Source organism: Grampus griseus (assembly GCF_964374135.1).
Source record: "Grampus griseus genome assembly, chromosome: 10".
In the NCBI taxonomy this organism is placed as follows: domain Eukaryota; kingdom Metazoa; phylum Chordata; class Mammalia; order Artiodactyla; family Delphinidae; genus Grampus; species Grampus griseus.
Window position 1 is genome coordinate 56,492,070 of NC_139004.1, and position 23,131 is coordinate 56,515,200.

General features: G+C 58.0%; 1 protein-coding gene across 1 annotated transcript; it reads left to right on the plus strand.

Moving 5' to 3' along the window:
• Nucleotides 1-286: 286 nt before the first annotated feature.
• VILL (villin like) lies at nucleotides 287-22,771 on the plus strand (the record flags this gene model as incomplete). The annotated part of the gene is made up of 20 exons (XM_082664434.1): nucleotides 287-372; nucleotides 8,902-8,968; nucleotides 9,136-9,210; nucleotides 9,532-9,737; nucleotides 11,010-11,118; nucleotides 12,387-12,497; nucleotides 12,801-13,000; nucleotides 13,384-13,462; nucleotides 13,566-13,664; nucleotides 14,370-14,508; nucleotides 14,730-14,830; nucleotides 16,779-16,916; nucleotides 17,022-17,180; nucleotides 17,702-17,881; nucleotides 18,460-18,605; nucleotides 19,596-19,740; nucleotides 21,495-21,680; nucleotides 21,832-21,903; nucleotides 22,095-22,322; nucleotides 22,576-22,771. The coding sequence occupies 20 exons, from the start codon at nucleotides 287-289 to the stop codon at nucleotides 22,687-22,689; spliced, it is 2,640 nt and encodes an 879-aa protein (XP_082520560.1). The 3' UTR covers nucleotides 22,690-22,771.
• Between the last annotated feature and the right edge of the window lie 360 nt (nucleotides 22,772-23,131).

The window sequence follows — 23,131 nt, forward strand, 5'->3', positions numbered from 1 at the left end:
TGAACTCTCAGTCTGCCAGGTCCCAAACAAGTGACCTCTTGATGACCTGTTCCCTTCCCACCTATTCAGAGGACCCGTGCCAGCCCAGCTCTCTAAGGGCGGGCATCATATTTTTACGTGCCCAGATGATTCAAAGGTGCAGCCTGGGCTGAGAACCTCCACTCTGGCTATGGAAGAAAAGAAAGTCCCCCAAAACTCTTCCAGGCCTGACACCTCCAGGTATGGCTGAGGAGCTATGGGCAGGGCTTAGGGGGAATGACATATATTGCTTTACCTGAAAGGTGTTATGTATTCATTGCAGAAAATTCAGGAAACTCAGAAAAGTACACAGAAAACACCATATGGACACTGGGAGTCTTTCCCAAGGCAGGGGTGAGGCGGGGGTCCCAATAAGAGCCCCAGCTGCCTGACAGCTCCCTGCTTTTACAGTGAGGTGGGGAGCAGAGTAGCTACCCCCACTTCACATCGGAGCAGTGGATCGCTCAAGCCACCGGGAACACCTCACCTGGCGGGAGGAGGGGGTAGGGAGGGTACCGTCCTGGCCCCAGCTGTGTCTAATGGGGGGGTGCACGGGGGCTGCGCAGGGCCACGCATTCCCCGCCACGGAGACGCAAGGCATCGGCACCTTCTCGTTCGCAGAGACCTAGGGCTGTTCTCTGGACCGTCCTCGGCCTCGGGCACTCCACACGGCTCATTAGAGTGGTGGCCCCCGCAGGCACAGGACAGGCTCCATCTCCTCGGGCCCTGGCCGTTCCCATGGCGCCCTCGGGGGAGTCGCTCTCGGACCGTGCGCGCCCCGGTTACTGTGTCACTGCTCCTCCGCGGCCTGCAGCCAGGTGGGGGGCGGGAGGGGACCCACGCGGGCCCAAGGCCGCTCTTCTCAAGGGCGTAGGACCGGACGTTTCCAGGCCGTGGGATTCAGGACACTGGTCAGGCAGCCCCGTCCCCGGCCCAGGTCCTGTCCGCGCTCCGGAGGGGCGCGCCCCCCCGCCACCTGGGACCCGGTCTCCACGAGAGGCAACATCCTGCACCTGTCTGGGAGGGACTCGGACGAAACCTGGGACACTAGGACGCCGAGGTGGGAACCCGAGCGCAGGTAACGTGGGGGCGGGGCCTGAAGGGGCGGGGCCTGAGGCGGGGCTGGCATCCAGCGCCTGCCCCGCCCACCCCAGGCTCTCCGACGCCTTTGTCAACATTGATGCCGAGGGGGCTGGGCCTTCGGAGATAAGCTGGTGGGAGGGTGGGGGGCGGGGAGGAACAGAGTAGCGCTGAGAACCCTGGGAACCTGCGGGGCGAGGGTGGGGGCGGGTCGCGGCGTCCCGGGGCAGGAAGAGGTCAGTGGTACGAGGGGGTCATGGCCAGGTCGGTGCTGGGTGAGGCAAGCCAGGCTCAGTCCCCTTCTGACTCCAAGCCCGTATCCGTGGGAGGGTGGCCGAACCGGAGGAGCGGTTGACAGAGCTCCATTCTTGCTCCGGAGGATGAAGGGAGAGGCCGGTTACCCTCTCGTCCTTGTAGCATACTGGCTGCCTGTGATCACTGCTCTGGGCCTCAGTTTCCTCTCTCTGTGCCAAGGGCTTGATCCCATGGAGTTGTCCACACCAGACACAAAACAATGCTGCTCATCTGGACCCCAGGCCAGGCCCTGGGCCCACTGCCACCGCTCCGGGCCTCGGGTCACAGATTACAGGGTGGGGCGGCTCTGGAGTAGGGCAGTTATGAGAGACTTCCTAGAGACCCAGAGAAGTCTAAGGGGAGGGGCCTTGGAGAGGTCCTTGTGCCCCCACCCCGCACTAGCTGCTGAGGCTGCATTGTGCCAGGTGGGGTGTCCTGCCCACAACGAGGGCGGAGGGAGGTGCGCCGTTTTGGTTGAGTCAGGAATGTGGAAAGGGAGCCATGGGAAGATGTAGGGGAGAGGCTTCCAGGCAAAGGAAACAACAAGTGCAAAGGTCCAGACACTAGAATGAGGTCCGCGTCTTAAGAGACACAAGAATCCTGTAGCTGGAATGTAGTGAGAACTGGGGACAGTGATAGGAGATGCAGCCAGAGGAACAGGCAACTGGGGATTTGATTTTAGGGAAGCTTCTGGAAAGTTTGAAGCAGGGGGATGGCATGATCTGATTTATGGTTGAAAGATCCCTCTGGCTACGGTGGGAGGATGGATGTAGGGACCAGGGAGATCGAGAGAGGAGCTCGTGCTGCCAGTTGGTGTGAGAGGCTGCTTTCCAGAGCAGGGCAGGAGTTGTGAGAGGGCTGGCCAGGCTCAGGGGCCCGGATGAACCAGCCGCTGGCCAGTCTGCTGGGTGTGAGGGGAGAATAGGAACCCAGGATGGCTCCCAGGTTTGGGGCCTGAGCAGCTAGATGTTCCTGCCATTTCCGGAGGCTGTGAGGAGGTACATCTGAGAGAGGCCTGACGTGGATGTCAAGTGTAAGGGCAGACGTGCCAGGACAGATGGGACGAGATAAAGGAGACAGATGGAGGCTGGGGGAGTTCGGGAGGGGTGGGAGTTGGGGTCAGAAGAGAGTGTTTCCATGGTGTTTACAGCCTGGGGACTGGAACTTGGGGAAAAAAATAGAAAGGAGACGGCGAAGGAGCGGAGACTTGTGCCTGCTGACATTTAAAGGCCCCAAAGGAGGCGGCCGGTGCGGTGGGGAGAAAACTTGGGCTGGGGGAGGTTCCAAAAGGAAGGGTTGGTCAGCGGAGTTCCTGGTTGGTGGAGGGGAAAGGTAAGGTGAAGACAGGGAGCCAACCCCCAGCTTTTGGGCTCTGGGGACTAGGAAAGGGCCATTTCCAGGGAATGAAAAACAAAGACCAACCAGGGTGGACTGAGAGAGAAAGTGAGATGAGGTGGGGAGAAGTGACTGCATGTGATTTTGCTGGGGCCCAGACAAAAGGAGTCGCTAAACAGGTGTGCACAGGCAAAGAGGTGGAGCCAAACACAGGCACCTCACAGGCACACACGCACAGTCACAGAAAGGAACAGAGGCTCAAAAAGGCATTCTCCCACACACGAGGTCAGACACACAGACACACACAGGGGCTGGCCAAGTGCCTTGTGACACGGGCCTCCCTTCACACACAGGGACTCTATCTGTTAAACACAGTCACACACCGGCAGTAGGTCCTCCTGGGCACAGCTGGACCCAGATTTCCTGGAATCCCCTCACCCTGTGACAGAGAGCAGTGGGGGTGAGGACTGGACATGGGGAAAGGGTCTTGGCACCAATGGCAGCTTTTTTTTTTTAAGGGATTTTTAAAAATTAATTATGTATTCATTTATTTTTGGCTGCGTTGGGTCTTCGTTGCTGTGCACGGGCTTTCTCTAGTTGCGGCGAGCAGGGGCTACTCTTCGTTGCGGTGTGCGGGCTTCTCACTGCGGTGACTTCTCTTGTTGCAGAGCACGGGCTCTAGGTGCGTGGGCTTCAGTAGTCGTGGCGCACGGGCTTAGTTGCTCTGCGGCATGTAGGATCTTCCCGGACCAGGGATCTAACCCGTGTCCCCTGCATTGCAGACGGATTCTTAACCACGGCGCCACCAGGGTAGCCCCCAGTGGCAGCTTTTAGCAGTGTTCCCACACTGGAAGGGGCATCCACACCGCCTGCACCGTGGCTGGGACTGAGGCCTGTGGTCTAAGTTAAGGATGGCCGTGCCCCTGGAGGTTCTGGAAGGCTCTGTTTTCCAGCTCTTCCCCCACCCCACAATCAGGAAGGAAAGGAGGGGGCAGCCTAGGCGTGGAAGCGGCGTGTTCCCTGCAAGGGCTGGACTGGCCTCTCCCACGATGGGTATCAGGGCTCCCTGGGGAGGGCTGTGCTGGGCAGCGAGCCCGAATTGGGGTGGGGAGGGCAGCAGAGATGCAGGAGGGAGCCCTGGCCACCTTCCCCCACCTTCTGAAGTGACCTGGGTCTCGCAGAGCCAGACTGCCGACCCCCCCGAACCAGCCTTGGCACTGCTTCCTCCTAAAGTTTGCTGGGGTGGCCTGGCCTTCTGGAGGTCGGGGATCAGGGACTCTCAGAAGGGAAATCACAGTGGATTCCACACCCCACATCTTGGTGCAGCCCAGGCCTCCATCCCCCGCTCTCTCTGGCCACTGGTACCCTGGAGGTGAGGCCTGGCAGTCCAGCCAGGGGAAGAGGTTGGCTCTCAGAGAGCTGGGTTAATATTTGTTGACTGACTAACTGATTGACTAAGTGTGAATGCCCCAGCCCGACAAGTGCTGGGGCGTGTCCTGCTGGGCGGGAACAGGGATTCAGTTACAGTGTTGGAGAGGGCAATGGGCAGAGCCTGGCCCCGAGCCAGGCCCAGCACTGCCCACAGGCAGGGTGAAGGAACGAGCAGTTTCCAGCAGGTAGGCCGGGCAGGGAGGAGACTGGGGGGCCAGGGTGGGGAGTGCCGCCCCAAATGGGGTGTACCACGTCGGGTCACTGGGCTCGGGGCTGCCGAGGGGCCGGCAGAACTGGGAAGGCAGCGAGCAGCCTAGCAGGTGAGGACACTGGTGGAGGCAGGGAGGCTGCGACCAGAGCAATCCTCAGGGGCAGGAAAGTGTCAGATTTTCTGTGGGGTGGGGGGGCGTGTCTGTCTCCCAGAGTCCATACACCTGGGGCCGGTGCCCTGTCCCTCCCTCCCACTCCAGCAGGCAGTGCCCCCCGCCCCCTTCCTGGAAGTCGGGCAAAGTGACCTCAGGGTCCGCCCCTTCGCAGGATCCTCAGGAGGCGGAAGTTACACACCTAGGGGAGAAAAAGGGGCACCAGAGGAGGGAGGAGGCTCTGGGTAGAGGGCGGGGCGGGGGGTGTGGAAGGAGGGGGCTCCGAGGGAGAGAAAGGGGCCCCTGGGTGGGAGGAGAGCCCGGGGAAGGGAAAAGGAGGCCAGGGGAGAGAGAGTGCATTGGGGAAGGAAAGGGGTGTGAGAGGGCAGCTCCAGGGGAAAGAAGGGGGCATCTGGAGGAGGAAGGGAGCACAGAAAGTGTGGAGGGGCAGTCAGGAGAGAAGGGGGCACTGGGGAGAGGGAGGATGCATGGGAGGAGGAAAAGGGCACCCAGAAAAGGAGGGGGCACCGGGACAGAAGGGCACGTCAGAGGAGGAATTGGACATCTGGGAGAGGAAGGGGGCCGTGGCTGGAGGGAGTGAGCCCCCAGGGAAGAGAAGGGAGCTTCCAGTAGGAGGAGAGGATACCTGGTAGAGGGTCCCCACTCCGGGTGGATGATGGAAGGGGAAGAGGGGACACCCTCGGGTGGGAAAGCCTGGTGGGTCAGAAGGGGCACTCTGGGGAGGGCAGGGGCCTCCTGAGGGAAAAGGGACTGCCTGGAGGAAAGAAGAGGGTGCTGGGGAGATAGGGCCCCCACCCTTTGAGCATCCCTTCTCCATCCCCCCAGAATCCAGTTGGAAGACAGGTTACATGGGATGAGGCCTCAGGCCCTGGGAGCCTGAGAGTTTGGCTCTGCAGGCTGGCACTGGATATGCGGGCCCCCTCCAAGCTCCCTGGGGATGATGCTGTCCCCACCCCGTGCAACCAGCCCAGTCCCAACTTCCTGGCTGCAGTCTGACTTCCCTGCCCCACAGGGAGCCCTGGTGACCCCTGTGCTGAGCCAACCAATCTTCCTGTCACTCTGTCGCTATTTCACAGTTACAGCTCCTAGTCTGTACCTCTGGTCACTGCCTGCCTGTGCCCTGGTGGTTGTCACTAATCACTGCTTCTGCCCGTCACCGCCGAATGTCACTACCCCTGTCACTTGATGTCACCACGTGTTTCCTGTTAATTGAGACCACCGTTACATGGTCACCGTGTCTGCCTCTCACTCATGTCACTGTCACAGCAACAGGCCATCACTGCGACAGCAGTTCTGGGTGCAGTTAGAACATGTGGTGACTCCCTTCTCTGTCCGCTTTCACTCCTGCAGTCATGGGCTGAGAACCTGCCAGGTGTCAGGCAGCAGGAGCCGGCAGTAAACCGGGAGGACAAGCCCCTGGCCCCGGAATCCAATGCTCTAGTGAGGGAGGCCAGGCCGTCAGCACACAGGGTCTCCAGTACGGGTTCGGGGGCGGCTCTAGCCCCGGCAGGAACCCCCTCTGCCCTCCCTGTTCTGGGCAGCTCCCTCTTCCACCCCACATCCACGGCCATCTTGGCCCTCTTTGAGAGGGCTGGGTGTTTCCCACTGTGAGCTCACCAGGGCCTGGGCCCAGCCTGGACAAAGACGTAAGGAAGCTGGGCCACTCGGTGCCACCTGTCACGCTCTGCCTCTGATTCTGTAACTCTGTATCTCCCCTCCCACTTCATTTCCCCTGATCATGCAGGGTCAAGGTTGTTCCTCCCGCTGATATAGCACGGCTAGAGTGGAGTGGAGAGGGGAGGGGAGAGGAGTGAACACCACACCAGGGCCAATAGGAGTGAGAAATTCAGAAAGAAGGGACTTCTGGGTCTATTGGGCAAAGCAGCAGCAAGAAGGAAAAGTTGCAGCTGGCAGGATTTAGTTTACACGTCGAAAGAATTTCCACGGATGAAGGAATGACCAAACCTCATGCAGAGGTTTCTGAAGGAGGGATGCAGGGAAGCCCGGGGTCGTTGAGAGTCACCTGCCGACATGAAACAAAATCCAGAGCCCCTTTCTTCCCCAGATCCCTCTCATTCCACGCTTCTCTCTCCTGTGCACACTCAGAACCACAGAGCACGGCAAAGTTGCTGTTTGCAGAGCCAGTGGCTGTTTGCAGTCTGTGTGTATTAAGCGTTCAGCTGTGTTTCAAGAATTTGAGAATGTTTTGGTCTGATCTATGCAAACTGCTCATGTCAGCTAAGCCTGTCACTTGCTGCAGAGTCTGTCATCTTCAGAGACAGTCCGTGTGTGCAGAGTCTGTCCTGGGTTTGCAGAACATGTGTCTGATCTGCAGAGCTTCTTTCTGTCCTGAGCCTGTTTTGAGAGTGTCTTTTTTCAGAACCTGGGTCTTTTTAAACAGTCTGTCCCTCTTTCTCATGGATAAGATATGCTTTTATTGCAGAAGCGGCCCTGAACGCAAGCCTATCCCTGTCTCTGGAGCTTGTCCCGCGGCCTTGGCTGGGACATCTCTTTCTGCCTAAAGACACCGTCCCTGTCTATAAAGCATTGTCTGTTTACAGTTCCTGGCCCTGTCAGCAGAACCTGTTTCCTCTGCAGGGAGTATCTCTGTCTCTAGACTCTGTCCCTATTCATAGAGTCTTTTCCTATTTCAGAGCCTATTCTGTCTGCAGAACCTGAGCCCTATTTGTACAGTCTGTGACATTTTTCAGGGCCTTTGCCTATTTGCACAGCTTGTCTCAACTTCCTGGATAGAAATTCTTGTCTGCTTGCAGGCTCTACTCCTACGAAGAGTTTCTCACCTGCCATGGGTCACTGTGTCTGGGAGCACCCCTGTCTTTCGACAGAGCACATCCTTGTTCGCAGAGCCCATGCCTGTCTGCACAGTCTACTCCTAATTCCATGGGTACTTGTTAACAGAACCTGTCCCTATTCATGGAGCCTTTATCTCTCTCTAGAACTCATCCTTTTCTAAAGCCTGTCCCTGTTTGCCGAACCTGGGCTCTCTACAGAACCCAGCCCCGTTTTAAGATCTCGCCCATGTCTGGGGCATCTGTGCTGGAACATGGAGCTGATTTCCCGGCCGGCTCCTTTCAGCACATCCTGCCCTCTCTGAAGACACTGTCACTGTTAACAGAGGCTGTCTGTTTGCAGAGCCTGTGTGGGCTTACAAAACCTACCCCAATCTGCCAAGTCTCTGTCTATACAGGCTTTGTCTGCAGAGCCTGTGTCTTTTTGCAGAGCCCGGATTGCTCTGCAGAGCTCACGATTGCTTGCCCAGGCTGTTCTGATCTCCTTGTTTGCAGGATTTGAGGCTGTTTCCCAAGGCTGTCCCTGCATGCAGAGCCTGACCATGCCTAGAGAGCTTTTGCCTGTTTCAGAGCCTGCCTCTGTCTGGCAAGCACTTCTCTTACTGGTGATGCTGTGTCTCTTTGCAGAGCCTTGCCTATCTACGTGCCTGTTCATATCTGCAGAGCCTGTCTCTTCTGCAAAGAGTCCCTGTCTTAAGGGTTTGTCCCCATCCACATTTGCAAAGCCTTTCCCAATTCTGCAAAACCCCTCCACACCTGCAGAACCCGGGACTGTCTGTAGAGCCTTTCTCAGTGTTCATAAACTTTACCTGTTTGCCCAGCTTGTCTGAATTTCCCTGGGTCCAGTCTGTGTCTCTTCACGTAGGTCATCCTTACAAAGGTGGTCCCTGTCAACAGAACTCATCTTTGTCAGGAGAACCTGTGCCTGTTGCATCCCCTTCCTGGGTCTGAGGAAGCTGTCCCTTTTCTCTGCAGGTGCTGTGTCTCTTTGCATGGTTATCTCCTAACTGTCTGAAAGACCTACGCCTATTTGCCTTGTGTGCAGAGCCTGTCTTGTCTACAGGATTCTGTCTCACTTCAAGAGCCTGCCCCTGTTTGCAGAGTCTGTCCCTGCCTACAGCACCTGTTGTGACTAGCAGAGCCCTCGCCTGGCTGTAAGCCTATCACTGTCTACAGTGACTGTCCCTGGCTGCAGATCCTGTGTCTGTATGCATAGCCTGTTTCAAACGCCCTGTCTGTTTGCAGAGGTTGTCCATAGACTCAAAGCCTATCATTGTCCACAGAGCTCAGCCCTGTTTCAAGTACACAAGCACAGACGACAAGGCAGGTCCCTGTTTGCAAAGCCTCTGTGCCGACGTCTGCAGTACCCTGGTGTCCTGGTGTGCTGGCCCTTTTGTTTATGCAGCCCTCCTCATGAGAGGCACAGGCTATGATGAAGGGTCTTTGGAGAGCTGTGCGTGGGGAGAGCTCTTGCTTAGAGCCCAGAGTACAGGCGGCCAGGGCCTGAGGACTCTGGCTACTGTTCCCTCCCTCACTCTTTCCTGATCTAGGATGGACACCAACAGGGGCCTCCCAGCCATCCAGAGCCACAGGGACCTCCACATATGGATCACTGAGGTGAGCTGCACGACCAGACAGAAGAGCTGGTGATAAAGACAGTGTGCTGGTCTCTGAGACCAGTCTTCTCCCGCCCCCCACTCAGAGCTCCCTCCCCCTACGCCAAAGGGTCATGGCTGGGGGGAACAGGGTCTCCCAAGTTGTCACTAGGTACCCTCCTCTCCCAGAACCTGAAGATGGTGCCGGTCCCCGAGCGGGCTTATGGGAACTTCTTTGAGGAGCACTGCTATATCGTCCTGCACGTGAGCACTTCAGGGGGGTGGGGGGTGGGGTGGCTGGCCCTTTGGGGGTTCCATGGTGCAGACTAAGCCCCGCCCTGGGAAAAGGCAGGCTGGGAGCCCAAGAATCGCATCCCATACGGAGGCTGCTGCCTTTGAGGCCTCTTCACCCTTCCCTCGCCGGTCTCCGTCTCCTGTCGGTGGAAGCACCTGACCAGTCTCCCCACAGCCCTTCGTACATCCTCCACCTCGATCTCCCCTCTCCGCCTCAGCCCTCGGGCCCCACCCCACTCCTGGGACCTCAGCCCCTCACCACACACACGGACGCAAACACCTGGGCCCTAGGTCCCCCAGAGCCTGAAGGCCACGTCGGGGGCACCCAAAGACCTGCACTACTGGGTCGGGAAGGAGGCGGGTGTGGAGGCGCAGGGTACGGCGGGCTCCTTCGTGCAGCACCTGCAGGAGGCGCTGGGTGGCGCCACCGTTCAGCACCGCGAGGCGCAGGGCCACGAATCCGCCTGCTTTCGCAGCTACTTCCGCCCTGGAATCATGTGAGTGAGGCGGGCAGGGGGCTGGGAGGGACAGGAGCCGTGGGGTGGCTGGCGGCCTGGGGCAACTGTCTCCCTCATCATAGTGTGTGGGGTGGTTTTTTTGAGGGGGGCGGGTAACAACTTATTGACATACAAATCATACCATACAACCCACCCGTTTAAAGCATACAATTCAGTGATTTTTTAGTGTATTCACAGACTTGTGGGATCCATCGCCGTAATTTTAGAACGTTTTCAACACCCCCAGAAGAAGCCCCGTACCCTTTAGCATCACTCCCCATTTCCCCCAATACTCCCTTGCCCCAGTCTGTATAGATTTCCCTCTTCTGGACATTTTACTTAAATAGAATTATACAACACCATTGATGGATATACCACATTTTATTTATGTATTCATCACTTAATGGACATTTGGGTTGTTTCCACTTTTTAGCTGTTATGGGTAATACTGTTGTTAACATTTGTATACAAGTTTTGGGTAGTTTTTCCCCCCAGTTTTATTGAGATATAACTGACACACAGCACTGTATAAGTTTAAGGTGTACAGCATAACGGTTTGACTTACATATATTGTGAGATGATTACTGCAGTAAGTTTACTCACCATCCAGTATTGTATACAAGTTTTTGTGTGGACATATGTTTCTCATTTCTCTTGGGTGTATACCCAGGAGTGGATCCCAGTGCTGTTCTTCAGTTTGCTTTTCTGTTACTATGCCCAATAGAAATATGTCTTTTGCTGTAAATTGCTTCAAATATTTATTTAATTAACAATTACAATATATTAGGTCGAACCATAGGAAATTGCCAGTATTCGATCATTTCTGTTGAACCTGATACATGTAAATAGTATATACATAAATGCACGCACACATGTATACATGCGCATGCAGAAAACACGCCACCCCATGTATGTCCACCTGCAGATGGACACCCACATACATTGGTGAGTATTCATGTCCACCTACACACATATACGCGGTTGCGTGAATTCCATGCACGCACATCTGTACGCACACAGATAAACAGATACACGTTATTCCCCACATGCATACATGTATATACACATTCATGTGTCCACGTATCTACACATGGATAAACACATGCACATTACTGCCCCCATATGCTTGTACACACGTGTTCATATCTACTTGCACACACGTATTAAACAGGCACACGTGTCCCCGCATGCGTGCATGCAGGCGCGCACATCTGCACTCACCCCTGCGCATGGCAGCATATGGTCTCACATGGGACCCCATGCTCTCCTCAGCTACCGGAAGGGAGGCCTGGCCTCTGCCCTCAAGCACGTGGAGACCAACGTGTACAACATCCAGCGACTGCTGCACATCAGAGCGGGGAAGCACGTGTCAGCCAGCGAGGTGAGAGCTGCCAGGGATGCCACCTGACCATGGACTCAGCTGGACTGCGTGTCCTGAAGTGTAGGGAAGTGTGGAGGGCGGTGGGGACATTGGGGGGAACGTGGGAGGTCAGCATTCCCCGATGGCCCATCCTGATGAGGAGAGAGAAGGCAGAGCCAGGCTTCCAGCCCCACCCGTCCCACAGCTCCTTTGACCCTCTGTTTCCTCATCTGTCCCATGGACACACTGAGAACTAGGGAGGTGAGGCAGACAAGATGATGCACCTGGATGGCTCTGCTAAGCAGCACAATGGGAAGTAGCATGATTTAGGGAGGTGCACAGCCCCACATTCTCATACACGTCATAATTGTCACCCATAGGCACACCCAGTGTCTCCACGGTTAGCCCTAATGCCACTCGGTCCATAGAGTGCCCTTGTGCAGATTAGACCTGAGCACCCCTTACTTCCATCTGTCAGGATATTGATGGAAAATTACTGATCTTGTGAGAACAAGACGGTTTGCTGCCATCAGTGTAATGAACAGTCAGGAGTTTGACGCCTGCGATGTGAATGGTGACACTGAGTTGTGTACGTTACTGTCTGCATGGTATGTGGCAGCTCTGTGACTCACAGACAATCCCACCCAGGCTCACACAGTGTCACCCACAGATTTAGTGATCATACATCCCCGGTCATGCAGCGCCACCAGGCAGCCCCAGGTTTTGCCTGTTAGCCTGGCATAATTATTCAGAGCTCCCACTTTTACTCTCCAAAGCATTGGGATGATACTTTCCCTTTTCCACAGATAACACACTGTCCCCCACACAGGTACACATGCACTGTCAGCCAGGAGCTCATACACTTCTTCACATTTGATGTTCACCTACACACACATCTACACATGTGGATAAACTGGTACTTGCGCCCCACTTGCATCCATGTGTCTGTGTACGCATGTACTGCTGTAGACTTGCACTGAGTGAGAAGTGTCAGACTCGGTCACGGACACCCTGTGAAATGCAGCATAACCTACGTTTACACATGCCCAGAGATGCACCCAGCCACATCCACAGTGACGCTCAAGGTCTCACATGCTTACATGGATGCGTGCCTGCACACCATCAGAGTGGTGTCACACTCACACACACACCCAGTTGCACGCAGCTTCATGCACATAAGTGACACACCTGAGCTATGCACACGTGGGCAAGGACAGGCTGCAGTGCCCCTCCACCTGGGTGCGGGTGGTATGACACACTGTCTCCCTCCTGACGCCTGGCTCTGGCAGGTGGAGCTCTCCTGGCACAGCTTTAATAAGAGTGACATCTTCCTGCTAGACCTGGGCAAGATGATGATCCAGTGGAATGGGCCCAAAACCAGCACTGCTGAGAAGGCGCGGGTCAGTGTCTGCCCCGGGAACTAAGCGGTGCAGTGCTCGGGGAGAGGGGTGGTCCTCCAGGTGCCCATCCTCCAGGTACCCCAAGACGTGGGCTTCTCTCTCGCCTAAGAAGCTGAGAAGCACCTACAAACTGAGTCCAGATCCTGAACTGGTGGTACCCCTGGATGCCAGGATAAGGGGATACCTCCCCTGGCCCCCAGCCTCTGGGAGCTGAGCAGTGACAGGAGGATTCTGGGCTGGACTGTCTGAGAGGTGATGGGGGGCATTCTGGGGATGCTCTGACTGCCAGGTCCTGTCCCGCAGGGCCTGGCCCTGACCCGCAGCCTCCAGGACAGGGAGCGTGGTGGCCGTGCACAGATTGGTGTGGTGGATGATGAGGCTGAAGCCACTGACCTCATGCAGATCATGGAAGCTGTGCTGGGCTGCAGAGTGGGCAACCTGCACACCGCCATGCCCAGCAAGAGTACTGACCAACTGCAAAAGGCCAACGTCCGCCTCTACCAGTGAGCAGACCTTGGGAGTGGGCAGGGTGGGTGGAATAGCCCAGGCGTGCATGTCCGGCATTACCGCAATAACACGGTGTCTCTAGGAAGCCCTCTAGAAAAGGTTCATGGGTTTCTGGTGCAGGCCATGTGGGACCTTAGGCCCAGCCTGTGCTCTTGCGTGGCTGCCTTTCTGAGAACGCATTGTACAGACAGGGCAACTGAGACCCTGAGAGGGCCAGGGAGCTGCCTAAGTCTTCACAGCAAGGCTGCAGTGAAGACCTCAACCTGGGCCCCCAGCCCCCAAGCCTTCTGCCTCTGGAGGTGCGAGGGGCAGTGGTAGCTGGAGTGCAGCCAGGCCCGGGAGGAGCTGAGCTGCCCACATCTGGGTGCCTGTCCCCTAGTGTCTACGAGAAGGGCAAGGATGTGGTGATCCAGGAGTTGTCGACCTGCCCTCTGGCCCAAGACCTACTGCAGAAGGAGGTGAGGCAAGCCTGGCCCCAGCCATCCCGTCCATCTCCCCACCCACTCTACAAGCCCAACCCCGTCTGGACCACCTACTGAACAGCCCCACTTTGGCTCCCAGGACTGCTACATCCTGGACCAGGGTGGTTTCAAGATCTACGTGTGGCAGGGACGCATGACTAGCCTACAGGAGAAAAAGGCTGCCTTCAGCAGGGCTCTGGTGAGGCTATGGGGCCCTGGCTTAGAGGGACATAGAGCTGCCCTGGTTCCTGGGTAGGGAGGAAACCGCCTTACCCTGCAACCTAAGCTGGGAGACATCCATGTCCTGGGGTCTAAAGAGAGAGGTAATCCTGCCCTGGGGCCAGGAGGGGGATACATCCTGCCCTGGGAGCCCTGTCGGATGGAGGAGGACATAACCCTGCCCTGGGGTCTAAGCCTGAACACCCACCGCCCTGTCTGAGGGCGGAGACACAGCTCTGCCCAACGGTCCGAGGGGGAACACAGGGCCCCTCTGGGGTACCGCGGGCTGTGGCCTGCCTTGGGGGCCCTGACGGGGGAGGACCAGATAGCTTCCAAGAAACCATGTGTAAAAGGGGGATGTGGGGGACCCGCCTTGAGGTCTGAGGATTCTCCAAGCACTGGGTGCTCCCTCCTTTTCCAGGAGGGGAGGCAGGGCTCTGCCTGGGGTCTGACGGGTGGTCATAGCTGGCCCTTCCCGAGGGCCGGACTAACGGGACCCTGCCTGTCCTCAGGGACTTCAGAGAAGTCGGTAGTGCCGGAGCCAGCTCCTTAAGCCAGTCATGAGCTCAGTTAATTAACACTGCTCAGTGCACTGGCTGGCGCCGAAGCGTGAGCGGCAGGTCCTGTGGGTGGAGCGCAGCAGTGGGGCCTTGGGCCACACGCTTGACAGAGCCCCCCCGCCCAGGGATTCATCCAGGCCAAGGGCTACCCGAGCTACACCAATGTGGAGGTGGTGGACGAAGGCGCCGAGTCGGCCGCGTTCAAGCAGCTCTTCCGATCGTGGTCTGGGGAGCAGCGCAAGAACAAGCACCTCCGCGGAATGGGTGAGGGGGCGTGGCCGGACGGCGGAGCGGAGCGCCGAGCCGAGGCTTCCTGAACGATGGGCGGGGCGGGGCTGGAGGGGCGGGGCCTGAGCGGGGCCCAGAATCTCCACGGGAAGGTTGAGGGGGCGTGGCCGGAGGGAGCTTCTTGCGTGATTGGCTGAGCGAGGCGAAGTCTGGGACAGGGCAGACATCGCCAGTGACACCCTCTGTCCCACCCTCAGGTAAATTACTTCAGGTGAAACTGGACGTGGGCAAGCTGCACAGCCATCCTGAGCTGGCGGCCCAGCTCAGGATGGTGGACGACGGCTCTGGGAAGGTGGAGGTGAGGGGCACTGACTTGGCTGGGGGAAGATGGGCGCACAGGTGTAGGCTTTGTCTTCAGGTGAACCTTATGGCTGCCAAAGTGACCCAGGTACGCCCAGGTGCACATCTACACACAATCAGGGACACACGGGGCATGTGTACGTATACACGCACCCTCCGCCCTGCCAGCTCATATGCATCACGCGTACAGTCCCATGCAGCCACGGCCACTTGCTCGGTAACACTCATGGCACCCAGAACAGTAACATTCGGACAATTAATTGTGCCCTTTTGTCATACGTATGACACATACATATTATAGACACACATACTCATACCTTGTGATTGCACTTATTCAAACAATTGAAAACATGTAAGCATACAAACTCTGCATCACACATGATCACAGCCCCACACGCCCAACACAAAGTCACACCCTGTCAGCCACCCGTCTGGTCTCAGACCAATGTTCTGGGAGATGGCAGGGGTTGGGGGCTCCTTCCAGGCTCTGTACAGGGCAGGGTTGTTTCTTGACTAATTGGGTCACCCCCCCAGGCAGGGCCCTTAATTCCTTCAGGGCTTAGTTTTTTATATGTAAAATGGGGCTAAAGCTGTGGTCCCACCTGGCCCCGAGGCTGGTGTGCGGGTGCTGAGAGCGCATGGGAACAGGACAGCTGGGCCTGTGTGAGGCGCACTAGTTCTCAAGGTAGGCCGAGGTCTGAGAAAGTACTGTTTCTCCAAGGTGCCCTCTGACATTTGCCCTACTATGGATGGACAGTGGCAGTGAGTGGGGAGAGACTGAGATAGGAGAAGACGGGGTGGAGGGGGAGGAGGGAGAGAGGATGACAGGTTGAGGGGACAGGGAGAGACAAAGAAGAGGAGACTGAGAATGAGAGAGAGAGGGCGGAGGAGACCGAATAGAGGGAGGAGGGGATGGGATGCAGAGCAGGGAGGGGTGAGGGCACAGGGAGAGGAGAAAGGGGGTCAGGGAGAGATGGGGTACCCAGGGAAAGACAGAGGGGCAACCAGTGAGAGAGAGAAAAGGAGAAACAGGAAAGCGGAGAGAAGGGCAAGGGAGGAAGGAAAGAGGGGTCTGCAGCCCAGGCCCCAAGCACAAAGCCAGGGAGGGGACGTTCCCCGCCCCCCCCCCCACAGCAGGCTCCGGGACAGGCAGCCAGAGGGGCCCCCGAGCCAGGAAGCCTGGCTGCCAGGTGAGTGCTGCTCCTGGAGGCGAGTGGTTGCAGTCAGCCTCTTCTGCAGAAGCAGGATTCCCGGTGCTCTGGTCTTTTCCAGAGACTGCTGTCAGGCTCTGTGTGGCCACGGGATGCCCAGATGTTGTTTCTTGCCATGTCGAGGTGAGCGCTGTTACCCCCACTTCACAGGTGGGAAAAACTGAAGCTCAGAAAGGTCTCACTGCCGCTGTGGGTGACCGGGATTCAACCAGGGTTTGCCTGGCTCCGGGGCCCATGCTCGGCTACCCACAGGAACAGGATATCACATTAAGTGTGACTAAGTGTTTCCTTTTCAGTCTTTGAACAGGGTTTGCTTTTTTTAAGTGACACTTGAAAAAAAGGAAATTTTTCCAAGAGCCCCAAGGCCTTGCTTCTGCCCAGCTTCTGCTGCCCTGGCCTGAGCAGAGAGCAGCTGTGCAGGGCTGTGGCTGGTGAGGTCAGGCTGGGGTGGCACGTGGCAGCCTGGGCAGCCTCTGGAGTGCTCACCGCTTGTTTGTCCCAGGCACCACACACCAACTCAGAGTCCTGGCTGAGAACAGGCTGGCACAGGTGTGGGTCCCAGGGGTCCCTGGGGGAAGCACAGAGTGTAGGGTGGGCACAGAGCTCAGGGGGAGGCCCTTGTCTGCACAGATGAGGCGTGCCCCCCGCTGCAGAGAGCTTCCTGGCTGGACACACGGTGGGTGGGCTAGTTCAGGTGGAGGCACCAGCCCTGCCTGTTGGGCCACTGTTCCCCAGGTGTGGTACATCCAGGGCTCACGCAGGCAGCCCGTGGACCCCATGCATCACGGACAGTTGTGCGCAGGCAACTGCTACCTTGTCCTCTACACGTACCAGAAGATGGGCCTCGACCAGTACATCCTGTACCTGTGGCAGGTGCGCCGGCCTGAGCAGGGTGGCGGGCACCCTCAAGCCCCAGAGCTCAGGAGCTGAGAGTGGGGTCTGGGAGCCGTGCCAAGCCCTCACCACCCCTGCCCGCAGGGCCTCCAGGCCACCGCACATGAGATCAAGGCCCTGAAGGGCAACGCCGAGGAGCTGGACCTCCAGTACCACGGAGCGCTGGTGCAGGAGCACGTGACCATGGGCAGCGAGCCCCCTCACTTCCTCGCCATCTTCCAGGGCCAGCTGGTGATCTTCCAGGTAGGGCCCGCCTTGCTGCTGTGGCCGCAGTCTCTCCACCCATGGCCCTTACACGCATGTGCTAAGCACCTTCTCTGCAGGCCAGGGGCCCAGCGGTAGCCCCTTGGCTTCCTGGTGCTTGTCCAAGGCCCAGGAGCTCCAAGGGCGACCCCTGCCTGAGTTTCTTCCCCCATCCCCAGAGGCAGCCACAGAACAGGCGCACAAGTGCGGAAGCGGAACTGAAAGGGAGCTGGGGCCTTACCTGGGGTCACACACAGGCAAAGCTGCTCCCCACTTTCCCTCTTCAAGGCCTGCAGGATCCATGCTCTGACCCCTCGGAGATGGGGTGAGGGGTCTGTTTAGAAAGGGCCTGGTTCCCTATTCTAGACCGATGGCATCCTCACACTCCACACTCAGAGGGTAGAAAACAGAGCTGGCTTCAAGAGAGGGGGCCCTGGGTGCCGAGGCAGTTTGGCCCCCACTGGGAGAGGGAGGCGGCCCCAAGAGCCCTTGCCGCAGCCTGAGGCCCAGCCGTCTCGTAGGGGAGCGCTGGGCACAACGGGAAGGGGCAGCCAGAGTCCGCCACAAGGCTCTTCCACGTACGAGGCACCGACAGCTACAACACCTGGACCCTGGAGGTGCCAGCCCGGGCCTCAGCCCTCAACTCCAACGATATCTTCCTGCTGGCCACAGCCGGCCTCTGCTACCTCTGGTTTGGGAAGGTACCCCAGCAATGACCACTAGACTTACGCCTGGGGCAGCGGTGCCAGGCCAGGGAAGGGTCTACTCCGCAGCGGAGGCTGACTTCAAGTCCAGCCTCAGGCCAGAGGGAGGTGGGGGAGAGGCCACAGTGTCCCTTCTGGGACCTGGGGGAAGTTATGGGTGGACCTGGGCATCCATAGGTCAGAGCCAGGCCAGGCCCAGGCTGCCTGCCCTCCTTCCTGCCTTGTGCCGGGACCACGTCCCTTCCCAAGTCTTTTGGGAAAAGGAGGCCTAGTTCAGATTGCCAGGGTTTTTTCTCTGATCTTCAGCATAAACCGTGAATGATCTCCAAGCCTGGAGGTCCCCATCCTGTGCTCTGGACCTGGAGAGGGTTCAGGTCCCTGTGACCTTGATCAGCTGAGGAGACAGAGGGAGGAGGGGGAGGAAGGGAGACACTTTGTCACGTGTGCCCCTCCACGAGCCCAGGGCTCCTGTGACTCAGGCGCGGCTCCGCACAGGCTCCTGTTAGCAGGGGATGTGGCGCAGGAGGTGAAGGCCCCTCCCTGTGCAGGGCGTGACCCAGCTCTTTGCCTGCCAGGGCTGCAGCGGTGACCAGCGTGAGATGGCACGGACAGTGGTCACCGTCATCTCCAGGAAGGACAAAGAAATGGTGCTAGAGGGTCAGGAGCCTCCCCACTTCTGGGAGGCCCTGGGGGGCCAGGCACCCTACCCCAGCAGCAAGAGGTGACAAGGCTGGGAGGAGGGTGCTCTCCTGACCCAGAGGAGGGAACTGAGGCCCAAGGGGGTGGGTGACTGATTAAGGGTCACACAGGGAGGTGGAGAGGCCAGACTGGAGCTGAGAACTCGTGGTTCCCCAGCCCAGGGGCTCCTAGGAGCACAGCCCACCCTTCCCTCCTCCCTAACTTGGAGCACGAAGGTGCCGGGGACAGCAGGGTGGTCGCGCCCTCTGCTGGCCGAATGTGCTCCCTGCACGGTCCCCGTACTGGACTGTCCTATCGGCAGAGGGCCAGAGGGCAAAGTGCATTCCCCCACCCCACAATCCCCACGGGTGGTGTCCCCGGTGTAATATGACATATGGGTAAACAGCATGTGTGGAGTGTGCAAGAATAGTGTGTGTGGGGTGCGTAAATGGATAAGGGTGTGTATGGGAAGGAAGGGCAGAGTGAGGCTTCAAAGGGAACTGGGAGCGGAGAACCTACCGCTCTTTATGTCTGTGCGGCCCAGCTATGCGCTGTGCTCCCCCCAAGTCTCCTGAGCTCCTAAGTGCTGCTGTCGCCCTCTCTCAGCCTGGCTTCCGTCCTCCCACCTTGGGCCTGAGGCCGGGGGCCAGCAGCTCCTCCCTCCCAGGGCGGCAGGGCGTCAGCTCGGCCCTCCCTCCGCACTCAGCCAGCCACCCCCTCCTTCCTCGTGCTCCTTCCCCGAGAAATTCATGGGGCAGCTTGCACCCCGGCTGCCTGTGGGAAGACAGACTACCTAACCTGCTTTCCCCACTGACACGAGGACACGGAGGCCCAGAGAAGGGCAGGCGTTTGGGAGTGGATCCTGGGATGGGTGGAACTTAGAGGGGAGCAGGTGCCTCCTGCTCCAGGAGGCATTGTGTCCCGGCCCCTGGGGGGCGGTAGAGGGGTGCTGTGCTGGGGGCTGGCTTGGCCCAGGCTGGTCAGAAGCCCAGCTCTCTCTGCGCCCCTCATGGCCTTGTGCCATGCTGGCCAGGCTCCCCGAAGATGTGTCCGACTTCCAGCCACGACTGTTTGAGTGCTCCATCCAGATGGGCCCCCTGGTCCTCACGGAAGTGGTGTTCTTTAGCCAAGAGGACCTGGACAAGTATGACATCATGTTACTGGACACCTGGGAGGAGGTACGGCAGCCTGGGTGCCTGGCTGGGTTGTGAATGGGGGGTGTCTGCACCTGCATAACTGGGTGTGAGTGTGTGTGACTTTGTGTTTCTGGCCACGTGACTGCATATAAGGCTGCGGGTGAGTGCGTGACTATCTACGACACTGTAACACTGAGTGACTGGGCAATTGTGTGACTGTGGATAAGACACCAGGGACGACTCTGTGACCCAGGGAGCCTGGGGGAGACTGTGGCTGTGTGTCTGGGACTCATGTGTGGTCGTGACCGGTTGTGTAGTTGGGTGTAACTCCGTGTGCCTTATAAGGGCGTGTGTGAGTCCATGCAACTGAGTGCCCATGGCTGACATGTCAGTGCTGAGTGGGTGGCCATAAAGTGACCGTGTGTGTGTGTGTGTGTGTGTGTGTGCACGCATGTGCGTGATGCCTCTGTGTGACTGCATTTGATCGCTAGTTTATTTATTTCCTCTCTGGTCTTTATTATTTCCTTCCTTCTGCTGACTTTAGGTTTTGTTTGTTCTTTTTCTAATCCTTTTAGATGGTAGGTTAGGTTGCTTATTTTGAGATTTTTCTTGTGTTTTTGAGGAAGGCCTGTATTGCTATGAACTTCCCTCTTAGGACTGCTTTGGCTGCATCCCATAAATTTTGTCTGGTTGTGTTTTCATTGTCATTTGTCTGTCTGTGTGCCTGAATTTGCCTGTGTGTGTGCAGCTGTGTGTAATGGCTGTGTGGTCAAGGAACTGGCTATAAGTGACCAGACCATCTATAACTGGTGACACTGTGAGAGAGAGACAATGTAACTGGCTGCAGGTGTGAGTGCGTGAGTGACTGAATTCGTATGACTGTGTAATCATGTTTCTGTGTGGCTGGATGTGATGGTGTTTCAGGCTACTTGTGTTTTCAGGCTGTGTGATCCATCGTAACTGTGCTTAGATGCAACTATGCATGAGTACGTGTGACAGTGTATGGCTGTGATTTGCCGTCTGGCTGAGTGGTGGTGGACAGTTGTGTCTGTGGTCGTGTGTGTGTATCTGCATCACTGTGCCTGGGACTCTGTGTGACTGTGGCAAGGAGGCCTTTGGGCTCGCATCCCACTCAGAGCGCAGCCAAAGCCCCTCCCCCAGCCCTGTGACAGGTGGCCCCGACTCTCCCCCTTGCTCACTCTGCTCCAGCCACCATGGCTTCCTGGCCGCTCCCTGAACATGCCAGCGTGCTCAGGGCCTTTGTACTGGTTGTTTCCTCTGCTCAGAACACTTTCCCCCCAGACATACATGTGACTTGCTCCCCCACCTCCCTCAGAGCTTGACTCCAGTGTCATCTTCTCAGTAAGGCTCTCCCTGACTCTAATTTAAAATGACAGTATCCACCCCACCACCACCCCACTTCTCTTCTTTCCCTGCTTTATTTTTCTCCATCTGCTATACTACATATTTTACTTATTTTTGTGTCTCCCCCAGCAAAATGAAAGCTCTACAAGAGCAGGGATTTTGTCTCTTTCTTTCTCACGGTTGAGTCCCCCGTGCCTAGAACATTACCTGGCACACAGTCGGTGCTCAGTAAATATGTGTGGATTGACTGCACACATGCATGCCTGAGACTTCCTGGCACATTTACGGGTGTGTGGGGGTGCAGCCAGCCTGCTGGGTGGGTCTGGTTGGCTGGGATGTGTGCATCGGGTTCTGAGACCACCTGATGGGCAGGGCTGGGAGGGAAGTGGTCAGCTCCACCCGCCCAAGGCCAGGCCCCCTCTGTGGCCCAGATTTTCCTGTGGCTGGGGGCAGCTGCGAGCGAGTGGAAGCAGGAGGCCGTGGCCTGGGGCCGGGAGTACCTGAAGACACACCCAGCAGGGAGGAGCCTGGCCACGCCTATCATGCTGGTCAAGCAGGGCCACGAGCCTCCCACCTTCACTGGATGGTTCCACAACTGGGACCCCTACAAATGGACCGTGAGTGAAGCCTGAACCCCCCATCCCCACCCTAATCCTGGGAGAGGGACCTGCCCTGGCAGACGGTGGGGGAGCCATTGCCCTGTCCAGGGACCTCCAGTGTGTATGGGGAATCTGGTCCCATTGGTGCCCCTCCATCCGCCCCCCCCAGAACAATCAGTCTTATGAGGAGGTGGTGGAGGGCGGCCTGGGAGCAGTATCTGCCATCTCAGAGAGAACAGCAGTGAGTACTGGGGCCTCCCAGGGGCCTGGGCTCGGCTGGCATGGCCCAAGGGCAAGAGGAGCAGGGAAGGAGCCAGGCCCCGGTAGAGGGCAGGGGTGGCAGTTGGGGGCAGGAGGGCGGGTGGGCTCAGTGTGGCCTCCCATGGGAGCCCATCCCCCAGCTTCCCCAGCCTGAGTCCCCTCTCCTGACAGCAGGTCAGCAGCTTCCGGCTGTCCAGATCGCCACGCAATGGCAGGGCAGGCCCGTTGGCCCTGTGGGCCCTCAAGGGCTCCAAGGACAGCTCCGAGAACGAGCTGGAGCGGGGCCCCAAGGCGGGCAGCGGCCCCAGATCCGTGGCCAGCAGGAGCCTGCCCCGGGAACAGCTGAGGCACCAGGCTGTTGAGGACCTGCCGGAGGGTGTGGACCCGGCCCACAAGGAGGTGGATGCCTGAGACCCCCGCCCCGCCACTCACCGCCCCAGCACTAATGCATATAAAGCTGAGGTGCCGGCGCCCAGGGCGTGACCCACTGACGGTGGGCAATGGGCAGGCTGCCCGGGGAGATGTGTGTTCCAGATAGGGTGATGGGCAGAGAGATGTGGGAGAGGATGACACCTCTGGGCGAGTGGGACAGGGTTCTGGGCTCCGCTGATACCCTTCCTCTGCACCCACTCCCTCCTCTCCCGCACCCCAGTCCTATCTCTCAGACTCTGATTTCCAAGATATCTTTGGGAAGTCCAAGGAGGAGTTCTACAGCATGGCCAAGTGGAGGCAGCAGCAGCAGAAGAAGCAGCTTGGCTTCTTCTGAACCCCGGCCCTGCCGGCTCCATCTACGTGGCCAAGACGCCTGCCTGCGGGCACCTCCCCTACACATATACGAGCCCCCTGGGGAGGCCCTCCTGGCGCACCCTGCTTGGAGACTCCCGGGTCACTAAAATAAAAGCCTGTGGCCTTCACAAGATGTGGTGAGTGGGTTTTCAGGTCTGGGTCACTCAGCAGGTCCGCCTCTGGGAGAGTGGGCCTCTGGGGTTGGAGGGGTCGGCCGTGGCATTCCAAAGACTGAGCCCTCCATACCCTCCGCCATTCAGGGGTTTGTTTCTTGCTGGTCCCTCCTTCCCGGGGGACAGATGTCCCCCCTTGCTCCAGTGTGAGGGTGGAGAAGTGGAGAGTGAGGTGCTGGGGCTCCAGTGCTCTGGGGCATGCACACACGCACGCATGCCTTACAGGGATTTTTCCAGTGTCCAGGTAAA